The sequence below is a fragment of the Pelophylax lessonae genome (genome assembly GCF_965119305.1).
Source record: "Pelophylax lessonae genome assembly, chromosome: 1".
NCBI lineage: Eukaryota > Metazoa > Chordata > Amphibia > Anura > Ranidae > Pelophylax > Pelophylax lessonae.
The window spans coordinates 252,400,066-252,413,748 of NC_138768.1; the positions used below are offsets into that span (position 1 = coordinate 252,400,066).

At 45.2% G+C, this 13,683-nt stretch overlaps 1 protein-coding gene across 1 annotated transcript in view; it reads left to right on the plus strand.

Annotated features, from left to right (window-relative positions):
* The window catches only part of SFSWAP (splicing factor SWAP), a 255,941-nt gene extending 250,687 nt beyond the window's left edge, over positions 1–5,254 (plus strand). Inside the window, exon 18 of the mRNA XM_082267458.1 lies at positions 4,799–5,254. Coding sequence (XP_082123584.1) covers positions 4,799–4,864 — 66 coding nt within the window. The 3' untranslated portion in view covers positions 4,865–5,254. The remainder of the gene's footprint in view (positions 1–4,798) is intronic.
* The last annotated feature ends 8,429 nt before the right edge of the window (positions 5,255–13,683 follow it).

Here is a 13,683-nt window from a genome sequence, read left to right on the forward strand (position 1 = left end):
TTTGATTTTGGTTTCATCTGACCAGAGCACCTTCTTCCACATGTTTGGTGTGTTTCCCAGGTGGCTTGTGGCAAAATTTAAACGACACTTTTTATGGCTATGTTTAAGAAATGGCTTTCTTCTTGCCACTCTTCCATAAAGGCCAGATTTGTGCCGTATACGACTGATCGTTGTCCTATGGACAGAGTCTCCCACCTCAGCTGTAAATCTCTGCAGATCATGGGCCTCTTGGCTGCATCTGTGATCAGTCTTCTCCTTGTATGAGCTGAAAGTTTAGAGGGACGGCCAGGCCTTCGTAGATTTGCAGTGGTCTGATACTCCCATTTCAATATTATCGCTTGCACAGTGCTCCTTGGGGTGTTTAAAGCTTGGGAAATCTTTTTGTATCCAAATCCGGCTTTAAACTTCTCCACAACAGTATCTTGGACCTGCCTGGTGTGTTCCTTGTTCTTCATGATGCTTTCTGCGCTTTAAACGGACCTCTGAGATTATCACAGTGCAGGTGCATTTATACGGAGACTTGATTACACACAGGTGGATTCTATTTATCATCATTAGTCATTTAGGTCAACATTGGATCATTCAGAGATCCTCACTGAACTTCGGGAGAGAGTTTGCTGCACTGAAAGTAAAGGGGCTGAATAATTTTGCACGCCCAATTTTTCAGTTTTTTATTTGTTAACAAAGTTTGAAATATCCAATAAATTTTGTTCCACTTCATGATTGTGTCCCACTTGTTGATTCTTCACAAAAAATTAGTTTTATATCTTTGAAGCCTGAAATGTGGCAAAAGGTCGCAAAGTTCAAGGGGGCCGGATACTTTTGCAAGGCACTGTACGGCTTGTAGATCTAAAACCGCTAAATAGAAACTTGTACAGTAGTTACGAGATTTTTTTTTTTTTTTTTGTTAATAAAAATAAGCCTCTAGAGAAATGCATACAAGAATTTTAGATATAAAGCAGGTAAAATTAAAATTTTAGGATCGTAATCTGCCAGATTACTTTATCGTATAAAGGACATTGGATGCCTATATGACACTTCTTTGCTCTGTATGGAAAATATGGCCTATACTCTGACCTATTATGATATCCTTAACTATTAACTATATTACCTATATGAACTATTGGGTTTGTATATTTTACCAATGCACTGAGGCTTTTTGCCATACACTTATTGTAGGTTAACATTAAAATAAATGCAAATAAAAGTATTACATCCAGTTTATTAAACAGCAATGCCTTTTTTATTTTTACACACTCCTGGTTATGTGGCCTTTTGCAGAGATAAGATTAGCAATTGAACTGTGGTCCCACTGCATGGTATAATGTAGACTGTAAAAAAAGAGTTAAACTTGCTCGTTCACATTTCACTTGCTTGTAATAAGTGGTAATTGCTGCGTGAAATATTTTTAATTATCTGGATCTACTAAGCTGCCTAACCATTGTTAGGATCAGTGGAACAAATCGAACCCTAATTGGTAGTGTCAGCATAGGCCATGGGTTAAATGAATGAAGTAATTAAACACATGGAAACCATGCAGGGATGTTCAGTGCATAAGGAGGGAGCCTTGTGGGATATACAACATTATGTAAAGCAATACTCTTCTGATAAAAATGCGAAGTCTCTAACATGCAATCGGGCATCCCTATATTAATCCATTCAGAGTTTGCAATCTACAGATGATCCTGAGAGAATATTTCAGTTGCATAACCTGTTTTGTTCAACTTTTAACCACTTTACCACTAGAGCATTTTGCTGTCTTACGTCTGGGCCACTTTTTGCGATTCGGCGCTGTGCGAATTTAACTGACAATTGCGCGGTCATGCAACGCCGTACCCAAACGAAATTTACATCCTTTTTTTTCCCCACAAACAGAGCTTTCGTTTGGTGGTATTTGATCACCTGTGCGATTTTTACTTTTTGCGCTATAAACAAAAAAAGAGCGTTTATTTTGAAAAAATAACAATATTTTTAACATTTTTGTATATGAAATTCCCCCCAAAAAAGATGTAAAAACCAATTTTTTTTTTAAATTTTTGGCCAATTTGTTTTCTGCTTCCCATGTTTGGTAAAAAAAAAATCACAATAAGCGCATTTTGATTGGTTTGCGCAAAAGTTATTGCGTATACTAACTAAGGGAAAGATTTATGTCATTTTTGGTGTTTTTTTTTTTTTTTTTTAACGCGTAATGGCGGCTATCTGTGATTTTTTTGCGGGACTGCGACATTGCGGCGGACAGATTGGACCCTTGACTGACATTTTTGACACTTTTGGGGGTACCAGTGACATTACTGCAGTAATCAGTGCTATATATATGCATTGTTACTGTAAAAATGACACTGGCAGGGAAGGGGTTAATTTTATTGGAGAGGGAGGGGTTAATGTATGCCTGGTGCTTACTAACGTGTGGGGGGGGAGGTGACTGTGTGACACGGGGACAGATCCAGGGTTCAGCTATGCTATGCTGAACCCTGAAATCTGACCCTGCCTGTCACTTAGGAGATCCGCCCGCTCTGTTTACACAGGCGGGCGGATCTCCAAACTAGATTCCCCGACGATCGGGGAAGAGCGGCGGCGATCGCCGCCGCTCCTCCCCTGGCCCGACTCCCGCTGTAACTGAAAACAGCGGGAGCGAGCCTCCGGCGGCGCGCACGCGCCGCCGAGAGAGGGGAATGTCTGGTGACGTAGACCTATGTCGCCAGACGATAACGAGCCACTGTGCTGCAGTAGCAGCACAGTGACCAGTGGTAAAGCGGTTAAAGTCCACGTCAAGAACGTTACATGAAGAATACTCACCACAAAGATAACATGTATCTTATTTTTCTTGTCTTTATATGTAAAAAGTTTTTATTGCCAATCTAAATCCCCCCCCCTTCCCAAAAGAAAAGTAGTAAGAAAACATTTTCATGAACCTGAGCTGGCAAGTGCACAGTGTTACACTATGTCACGGTAGCTCAAGTTTATACTTGGGCAATGAGCAGTAGATTACTTGACGGCCGTATACATTTTATCAGTGCAGGCTTGTTAAAGTGGAAGTAAAGTTCCAAACATTACTTTTACCTATAAGTAAGCCTGTATTAAGGCTTACCTATAGGTAGTGTAAATATCTCCTTGGGCACTGTTTAGGAGATATTTACATGCAGCCAGTGACGTCAATGGCGCATGCACTCTGAAGGAACGAGCAGCCGTGACGTGCCGTTCCTTCTAAGCCCTGTGCCATAATCGGCGTGACGTCATTGCGGCTCTGGCCAGTCACAGAGCCGGAGTCCGCGAACCTGGAAGCAAGACGGGTGAAGATGGGAGCCTGCTGCTGCTCAGCGCAGGAGGGTTTCGTTTTAAGGTTAAGTTTAACATAATGTACTAGTGTGCATTTACCTTGCAGAGTTAAAAAAAAAAAAAAAAAAAAAGTCTTGCTTTGTGTTCAGCACTCAGAATTTCTCACACAACTGAATGATGCAAATTTTTGGGAAAACTACTGGTTTGCAACAGTTCTTCTTAAAACAGTGCAGTTCATTTTTATTTTGTTGAGGCATTTTTAAATGAGGGCTTCACTTAAACCCAATACACACAGGACCTGCTAGGGCGCTAAAATTGTACTGAAGACAATACAGCAGGATTCTGCTTCTATATATTTCTCCCAACCACTGCTTACCTCAAGAGATTAGATAGCCATAGTCTGTTTGTGCAGCAGGGCTATTTTATGCCAATTTTTAGAAATTATTTAAATAGATTTTTCAAACGTATAACTGATGTTAGCACAAGTCAAACCTGCACAGTCACCATGAGATATCAGAATTCAAAGTACCAGAGGCCAGGCAAAACTAGGCATGGGAATTCATGTCATAATAGTCGCCATGTATATAACTGTCGCTACGAATGAAAGTGCAAATTGGGGAGTATTTTGTTTACAAATTGCTCCTGCTTAAGTGTCTGTGTTTTTAAATGAACGAATAAATAACTGCACATAATGCTATTTTGTAATTTGATTTAGGCTCGGTTCACACTGGTGCGATGTGGGAACCTGTGCAATCCCTGTGCAGGTTCCCACATTGCATCGCATCTGAGCAGAACACTGTATGAACTGTGAAATCGGACGGGAATCTGATTGCATGGGTCTTCTTAACACCCATGCGGTCTGATTCAAGTGCGGACCAAAAAAGGGTTCTGCACCATTTTTGATGCGAATGCAATGTGATTTAAGCCATACAAACTGTATGGCTGAATTCACATCGCACAGACATAGCATGTGTTGTGCCACAGGCATGCAGTGTGAATCACATGCGATGTCTGGGATCGCATCAGTGGGAACCCAAGTCAGTATTTACATGGAATAAATATGCTAAACAATGCTATTTTAAGTGTATTATACATCTGTGGTGTAAACTAATAACTCGTGGTTAACAGAAGAGGCATTAATCATACCCTTATGAGCTAGAGATTCCTGAAACAGAAGTTGTCTGTATGCATGTGGTACACAAGTAACCTTTTGTAGGAATGGTTCTATTTGGCATTAACATTGAAACATAAAGAAAAAGCTGGTAGATAATAGTGTTACAAATGTAATTGCACAAAAATAGAACACAATATAAAGTAGCTTATTGGATCATTTGACATCCTGATTGCACCATTAAATTTTATCAGCAGTTTATGAACAAATGTAAAATATCACAGTTGGGCCTTTAATAAAAAATCTAATTGTTTAACGTTCATACTGTATCTTCCAGTGTATGCCTTTGTACTCTGAACAGCAAAATAAATATACAAATGTAAATGTTTTTATTTTTCTTTATGTATACAGGATCTCATGGCTAAAGTGCGAGCAATGCTGGCAGCCTCCAAAAACATGCATTCTAGTGGTTCCTGATATGTTCCATACAGCCACTGCCATCAACAAAAGGAAGACTTTGAAAATGGATGTGATCTGGATGGTCTTCAGTTTCTTTCAATGCAGTGATTTCCTTGTGAAATCAAATCAGCATCTGGTCAATTTTTCATTGACCCTTTCAGGTTAGCTGTTTTTAGGGTTCTCAGCCTGCAACTTATTGGAATATTCTGTCTAAATCCGTAATCTAAAGTGATTGTATTTTGAAAGCAACCAGCTGACAATGGTCTAACAGAATGCTTTGCCCAGAAACAACTGGAGTTCTGATGGTTGCCCAGGCCCTTTTCTATACAGTGACCAGCAGCTGCCCTGTGTATATTTGTACAAATTGTGTTTCTGTATAAAGTGATGCAAAATAAAACATTTTTTGAAATGGAAAAGGTAAAGGTATCTGTCATTTTTGTAATTTTAAATCTGCCGCATACTTCCTGTGTATTGTATTAGAATGCCGTTCCCAAGAAAGTTGATGCTTAGTCCTGCCTGTCACAGCTACACAGGTACATTGTCATAGGGACCTCTGGGAAAAGTAATGATATATTGATACTGTTTCACATCGAACAGGTACAGTTTGTAAAATGTAAGAGACTTTAGGAACTGGAGATACTAAAGGCTACATACAGTATGACGTTTTCTCATCCTGCACTAGAATGGATTTTATATATTATCCACTTAAGCCCCGGAAGATTTTACCCCCTTTCTGACCAGGGCCTATTTTGCGATTCGGCACTGCGTGACTTTAACGGACAATTGCGCGGTCGTGTGACGCTGTACCTAAACAAATTTGACGTCCTTTTTTTCCCACAAACAGAGCTTTCTTTTGGTGGTATTTGATCACCTGTGCGATTTTTTTGATCATGCGCTATAATCAAAAAAAGAGTGACAATTTTGCAAAAATAACTATTTTTCACATTTTTTTTATATGAAATTCCCCAAAAAAATTTAAAAATCCAAATTTTTTTAAATTTTTGGCCAATTTGTTTTCTGCTACCTATATTTGGTAAAAAAAAAATCACAATAAGCGTATTTTGATTGGTTTGCGCAAAGGTTATTGCGTTTACTAACTAAGGGAAAGATTGTTGTCATTTTTGTTGTTTTTTTTTTTTTTAACGAGTAATGGCGGCGATCTGCGATTTTGTTTTTTTTTTTTTTTTTTTTGCGGGACTGCGACATTGCAGCGGACAGATCGGACCCTTGACTGACATTTTTGACACTTTTGGGGGTACCAGTGACATTAATACAGTAATCAGTGCTATACATATGCACTGTTACTGTAAAATTGACACTGGCAGGGAAGGGGTTAACTTTATTAGAGATGCAGTGACTGTGTGTCCCTAGGGGCGTGCTTCTTACTGTGCAGGGATGTGGCTGTGTGTGTAACAGCACAGATCAATGGTCCTACATAGCAGGATAGCTAGGGCTTTTACACAGGGAAGAATGACAGGCGGCTTTGTTTACACTAGCCGCCTGCCTTTCTCCCTTCACAGCGGACGATCGCGAGTGACACACGCACGGAGGTGTCCGTGAATGAGCCGAGGTGGGATCACGCCCGCCCGCTATTGGCTCCCAGGCTAATGACCTACCGGTACGTCAATTTGCCTGGCCGGGGCTGACCGCCGCAGTATATGTACTTGCGGCGGTCGGCAACCGGTTAAAGAATAAGTTGACTTTCAGTTACATGTTGTCGTCGTAGTCCCCGGCAATTCCCCAAAGTGACAGCGGGCGCGTGATCCTCTGACCACACCCTCTGTCACAATTCAAAAACCGCTCAGCCGCGCAGAGCTCTGCCCACATTGCCCCATCGTACAGGTTCCTCTGAATGAATACACTACAAGTACCATTTTCCATTGCGACAAACGGCTTGTAGATCTCAAAGAATGACTGAGAGTCTGTAGGGTCCTAGCATTGCACCCATGATCTGCTGTTCAGGGGTGCAATGCTTTGCAAAGCTGCAAAGTAAAGAAAAATAAATGCATTTTCTCTATTCATTGACGGACGCAGTCTCTGATCCATATCAGTAGGGTTATGCGCCCCCAACAGGAGTTGGACACTAGACAGAAAAAAGTTCTGGCTACGTCTATGGGCAGTCCTGGGGGGTTATACCCTCTCTCTTCCTGCTTTAGGATGTCCGTTTTAATCTGCCTAGTCAGGTGTAAGAACCTAGTTCCTTGCTGGGATCTCTGGTCCTGGCAAAGTTTTTTTTCTAGATAGTTTTTTTAGTTAGCTTTTCTCTGGATTTTTCCCTGTGAGATCTACAAGCAACTATGCCAGATCTGGACGACAGGCTGGCTGTATAGATCCAGTGGTCACCCCAGCCGGCCAACGAGTGCGTGCAGGCCTTAGCTCCACGCTGGGTCAGCCGCGACATAGTCCTACTGGACGGGGACTGGCCCCCGCGAGTTAAACGTCTCTCCAGGTCGCAAACAACCGGGTCTAGGCCCGAGTCGCAGCGTTTCTATTTGGCTGACAGCCCCCCCACTTCGGCAGGGAAGGGTTGTCAGGAGATGGCGCCCACCTGTTCTGGTATGGTATGTAAATGTTCCCCCTCTTCCCCTGGCGGATTGTGGGGTGGATGCAAAGCCCCTCCCTGGGACGGTCGGACCCTCACATTCCCGGGGTTCCCTCTGTCCTGTCATGCACTCCCCCCTTCTACCTGCCCCCTCCCTCACTGCTGGGGGCTATTGGGCCTACTCCCGGGGGCTGGGACCACGCTTCAGGCTGGATGAGGGGACGTGGGTGCGACACCGGACAAACGATCGTGTGGGGGGGGGTCTCCGTTACTTCAGGGCCCACCTTCCAATTGATCCTGTTCTGGAGTCTGGGGGGACCCCACGATGGTCCTCATATGCTCTTCAGGCCGTGTGGGGCCGCCATTTTCTTGTAGCCTCATGTGCGCAGGAGATCGGCGGCCATCTTGGTACACCCGGCACGACCTGTTTGCGGTGGCTTTCTCTAATCGCAATCAGAATGGAAGTTCCTGGAGGCGTTTTTTTGTGAGGTGGAGCTTCTCCCTATTCCCTGGGCTGTTCTTCAGATCCTCCCCTTTTGGATCGAGATGGCTGCTGACACGTGCTGTGCAGACGTTCTGGGCCTCCTGGTGCATCTTTGGTACAGGGGTGTGAATCTGGGGTCTCTCTCTACTGGGGTCTCCAGTGCGCTTTACCTGACCTCTGGGGTGCGCTGTAGCGCGGTGGGATGTTGGTAAAAAAAAAAATGTTTTTGTCTCTTTTTTTTTTTTTTTTTTTTATTTTGCTGACGGGTTCCCCTGGTGCAACATGGACCCTACAGATCATGTGTCCTCATCTGACCCCCTTAGGGAGGCTGCAAGGCCTTCTGGACCCCGGCTGTCCATGGATGCAATGTTGGCGGTCCTGGAATCGTTTGTTTACGGGTGAAGGTGGCCTTTAAAGGGCTAGGTGCTAAGAAATGCCCTCCGCCTATCCCTGCCTCATTTGATGTCTCAGATTCTGAGTCTCAATCAGCTACCTCCAAACGTGAATCTCCCTGCCGGGTCCGCTACCTTGCGCCCTGTCTCCTCTGACAGTGAGGATGACATCTCTACCTCTGCCACCACGCAAGAAAAGGCGATGGTGGACGTACTGGTTGTATCTGCGTAAGACCTTTACAATGGAGGACGCAGCTGCGACTGAGGCGCAGGTTACGTTTGGCACTCACAAGCAATCAAGAGCGGCAAAGGTTTTTTCCTTTCCCATGTACTTTGACAACGTGGTCAAAAAAGAATGGGATCGCCCAAAGCGTTCCCCTGGGGTGCCTAAACGGATTGCTCAAAAAGTGGACAGTGCCACCTACGGTAGAACCTCAGGTCTCAAGACTCAATAAAGCTACCATGATCCCAGTACCTTTCTCTCACAGGCTAACGAGGGTAAGGACCCTCGTCGCAGATGGGGGTCCCTCCTTTTCTGCACACAGGAAGTTTTTTCGTCCCTCAGGGTCAGTCGATAGGGCAAGTCCTTCAAGACTCCCTCGAGTGGTCCCAAGGGACCCTGGTCTGGCAAACAAAAGTCGAGTTTTTCCAGACCCGAGGACAAGGCCCCTTTGGCCTGAAGGTGCGCCCTCACCCGTATCTGGGGTGGGGGGAACGTCTTTGCCGGTTCCCGGACCTGTGGCTATCCTGGATAGTACAACAGGGAGTAATAGTTCCGGTTCTGTGTGCGGAACGTTTTCAGGCCTTTTTTCAAACCTGTTTACGGTCCCCAGGAAGGCAAGGTGCGTCCCATCCTGGACCTGAAGGCACTGAATTGCTTTGTGCGAGTTCAATATTCAAGATTAAATCTGTTCACACGGTAGTGGCTTCCCTACATCAGGGGGATTTCCTGGTCTCCATAGGCATCAAAAATGCCTACCTTCACATCCCAATATGTGCAGGACACCAACAATTTCTGCGCTTGTCATGGGAGAGGATCATTATCAATTTGTGGCATTAGCCTCTGCTCCTTGGGTCTTCACAAAGGTGTTGGCTCTGGTCCTGGCATTGTTATGCCAGCAGGGGATATCGGTCCTGGGTTACCTAATAGATCTGCATCTCCGTGCAGTGTCTCTCACGGTGCTGGTGACAAATTTGGGGATCACCATGAGAACTCTAGAGGAGTTCAGGCGGATTCTGAACCTTCAAAAGTAGTCCCTGGTCCCTTCCATGAGACTGGACTATCTGGGCCTGACTTTGGACTCGTCCTCAGCCAGGGTGTTTCTTCCTCCAGAAAAACTCTACACTGCGGTTCAGCTGTTGCTGTCCAGCAAATGGTCGTCCCCTTAGACCTGTATAAGAGTTCTGGCACTGATGGTTTCATCCTTCGAGTCGGTTCCCTTCTCTCAATTCCAAACGAGGATCCTCCAGAAGGAAATCCTTCTCAAATAGAACAAGAATCCACATTCACTGGACAATTGGATCCAGCTGAGCCAGGTGACCAGGAAGTCTCTGATCTGGTGGCTTCGGTCCCCGATGCTCAGGCAAGGGAAAGCTTTCCTCCCTATATATTGGACAATGTCACCACAGATGCAAGTCTGTCCGGGTAGGGAGGGGTACTCGGCAGGTTGTCTGCTCAAGGAGTCTGGTCCCTAGAGGATTCCAGGTTACCAATCAATGTTCTGGAGCTGAGAGCTATCTGGCTTTGCCTAGTCCACTGGACCGAGCACCTGCAGGGTTGTCCAGTGCACATTCAATTGGCCAATGCCACGGCCGTGGCTTATGTCAATCACCAAGGGGGCACCAAAAGTCTCCTTGCAGCCCTGGAAGTGGCAGGCATCCTTCGGTGGTTAGGACCCTTTGTTCCAGTTCTCTCAGCTGTTTACTTTCCAGAGGTGGAAAATTGGCAGGCGGATTACCACAGACGAGAGGCCTTGGATGCAGGGGAATTGTCCCTCCATCCAGAGGTGTTCCAGCAGTTGTGCCTTCATTGGGGCACTCCAGGTGTAGATCTGTTGGTGTCTCGGATCAAGAGAAAAGTGCAGAGGTTTGTGACCCGCTTCCAGGACCCTCTGGCAGATGCGCTGGTGGCCCCGTGGGGTCAGTTTTAACTGATGTATGCCTTTCCTCCTCTCTTAGCAGGATCGAGGCAGAAGGGATTTCAGTTATTCTTGTGGCTCCCGACTGGCCTTGCCGAGCTTGGTACGCCAACCTGGTCAGGTTGGTCGCAGTCGCTCCTTGGAGACTTCCTCTCAGAGAGGATTTACTGTCAGGGGCCAATCTTCTATCCTGCTTTATGGTTGCTGGCTTTGACGGATTGACTGTTGAAAGCCAGGTGCTGAAGGACAGGGGATTGTCTGCTTCAGTGATTCCCACTCTGCTTAGACTTCAAGGAAGATCTATCATCGTAGGTGGAAGTCGTACATTGCGTGGTGTGAGCCTCCTGGGGCTCCCCCTCACTCTTACTCGGTGGCTCGGATCATGGCTTTCCTTCAACTAGGTGTTGATCAAAAGTTGGCCTTGAGTACGGTCAGGTCTCGGCCTTGGCACTTTTTTTTTTCCAAAGGCCATTAGCCACCCATTCCCTGGTGCGTAACTTCATCCAGGGGGTGCGACACTTTGTACCTCTATTGCGTCGTCCGTTGCCACCTTGGGACCTTAATTTGATACTTTCGGTTCTTCCAAAACCACCTTTTGAAAGTATTAGGGAGATTCCTTTGCTTACCTTATCCCAGAAGGTGGTCTTCTTGGTGGCTATTACTTCTGCGTGCAGGGTGTCGGAACTGGCGGCGCTGTCCTGTCATCCTTCCTATCTGGTGGTTCACAGGAATAAAGTGGTACTTCCTCCGGTTCCGTCCTTCCTTCTGAAGGTGGTTTCCAGTTTTTACTTGCATGAGGACATCGTGTTACCCTCTTTGTGTCCTAAGCCAAAACATCCTAAAGAATTTACACTGCATACTTTGGATGTGTTTCGGGCAATCAGGGTGTACTTGGAGACTACGGAGTCTTTTCGGGAAATCTGATTCGCTCTTTGTACTCATGGATGGTCCAAAGAAATGGCTTGCCTGCGTCTGTTGTGACTATTTCCAGATGGATCAGACAGACAGCGGTGCAGGCTTATTCAATGTCTGGTTCCTCCTTTCCCTGTTAAGGCGCATTCTACTCGGGCGCTTAGTGCTTCCTGGGCTTTTCGCCATCGGGCATATGTGCTTCAGGTTTTCAAGGCGTTTACCTGGTCGTCTGTTCATATCGTCACAAATTTTTATAAGGTGAATGTGCTGGCATCTGCAGATGCCTCTTTTGGCCACAAAGTTTTGCAAACTGCTGTTTAAGGAGGCTTCTTAGCCTTCCTGTAGGGTGTTGAATGTTTTTTTCAGGTGGTCCTGATCTTGTTCTGTTTGGCTATGTTTGGCCTTGGACTTTTTTTCTGCTGTTCCCACCCCTCATTTTATGGCACTGCTTTGGGACGTCCCTACTGATATGGATCAGAGACTGCGTCCGACAATGAACGATAGACAAAATTGGATTTTTGTCTTACCGTAAAATCGTTTTCTCTGAAGTTCATTGACGGACGCAGTACCCTCCCCTCTATTTTTTAGATGGGTTGGTATTATTTTTCTCTGACACTGCTTTGATACAATACTGAAATCCTATAGCAGGAAGAGAGGGTATACCCCCTGGGACTGCCCATAGGCGTAGCCAAAACTTTTTTCTGCTCAGTGTCCTACTCCTTTAGGGGGCAGCATAACCCCACTGATATGGATCAGAGACTGTGTCCATCAATGAACTTCAGAGAAATGGATTTTACGGTAAAAAAAATCTAATTTTTTTTTTACCTGCAATTGTGCATTTATTATTCTTTTAAAGGTGAACTTATCCTTTATATTTCAATCAGTTTTTTTTTAATTTTACATGACATATACACCCATTTCTTGTATTTGCTATCACCTAATAAACAATTTGGCAAGGTAGAAGCTTAGTGCACGTACAATAAAACTATACAGACAGAAAATTCAGCAGGCAGGGAAAAAGAACCATAGTTGACTACAAACTATGTAGTGTAGTAACCGTCCACAAACCTAAAGTTCATTGGTATTTGGGGAACTTGTTAAATAAGGCAGGGTCTGACCAAACCAGGTGTATTCTACATAGCAAAAGGACAGCTAATGACTCTGCGCTATGTTAATTTTATTCATGGAAACCTCGACCCTTGGGGGCCAATCTAATTAAACAGTGCAAATTTGAAAAGGACTGTGGACTGTGGTGGTCTGGTCAGACTGGGAAGGAATCGTAAAGACAACAAATGAAAGCTAACTGAACATCAAAAGGGGTCGCAAGTATTTATTGTTTATGGTAAATAACATTCTTCAAATGGGGACTTTTTCATCTAATTAGTAGTAAAATAATGCAAGTTAGGACATTTCTGAATAATGTTAATTAGGTTTGACTGCAATTGTCCATGGCCAAGAAGCATTATTTGTAACCCAGAACAGAAGTAGATCAAAGGGGCTAATAAAACTGGCCAATCGGATTGCTTGACCTTGTTACTGAATGAGGAAGATGTGTGTGTCTGTGGGTACCCTTTTTTCTCCATGGAGTCTCAGGAGCACATCTCCCCACCTGATCCCCTCCTGCAGGCGGCAGGTCCCTCGGGGTCTCAGGTCCCTATTGACACACTGACAGCGGTCCTGGAGTTTTTTGTTTCTCGGGTGGAGGTGGTGTTTTGGCGGAAGTCTAGCAGGAAGCGTCCCCTGCCCTCTCCTTCATTAGTCTCATTGGATCCTGAATCTGGCTCTGCTGTTGTAGACTTGGCCCAGTCTGTGGGCCTGGAAGCCACACTCCCTGATCCGCCTGATAGTGAGAATGACTCCTCCACAGCTGTGGCATCGCATGAGAAGGCCCTGGTGGACGCAATTATTACTTCAGTGCGTGAAACCTTAAAAAATGGAGGATGCTGTGGATGTGACCATACCGTTTGACAAATTTGTCTAAAAGGATTAGGAGGGCCCAAAACGTCCCTTTGTGGTCCCTAAATGGTTTGCGGTGCAGTATCCCTTTGAGGAATTGCTTTTGAAGTGGACCGTTCCGGGGGTGGACTCTCCTGCTTCCAGGTTGAATAAGGCAACCATGATTCCTTTGGAGGAATCCCGGCTTTTAAAGACCCAGCTGAGAAAAGCAGAGTCTGTGGCCTGCAACATGTTTACTTTTGCGGGTTCGGCATTGCGGCCCATCCTGGCCACTGCCCTGGTGTCCCCAAACTCTGACTAAAAGAGCAAAACATTTGCTCCACGGTCTGGGTAGTGAGCAGGTTTCCCCTGCTTGCGTTGAGCTGTTGGACCAGCTGGACCAGGGACTGCAATTTGTGTGCGATGCATCTTTG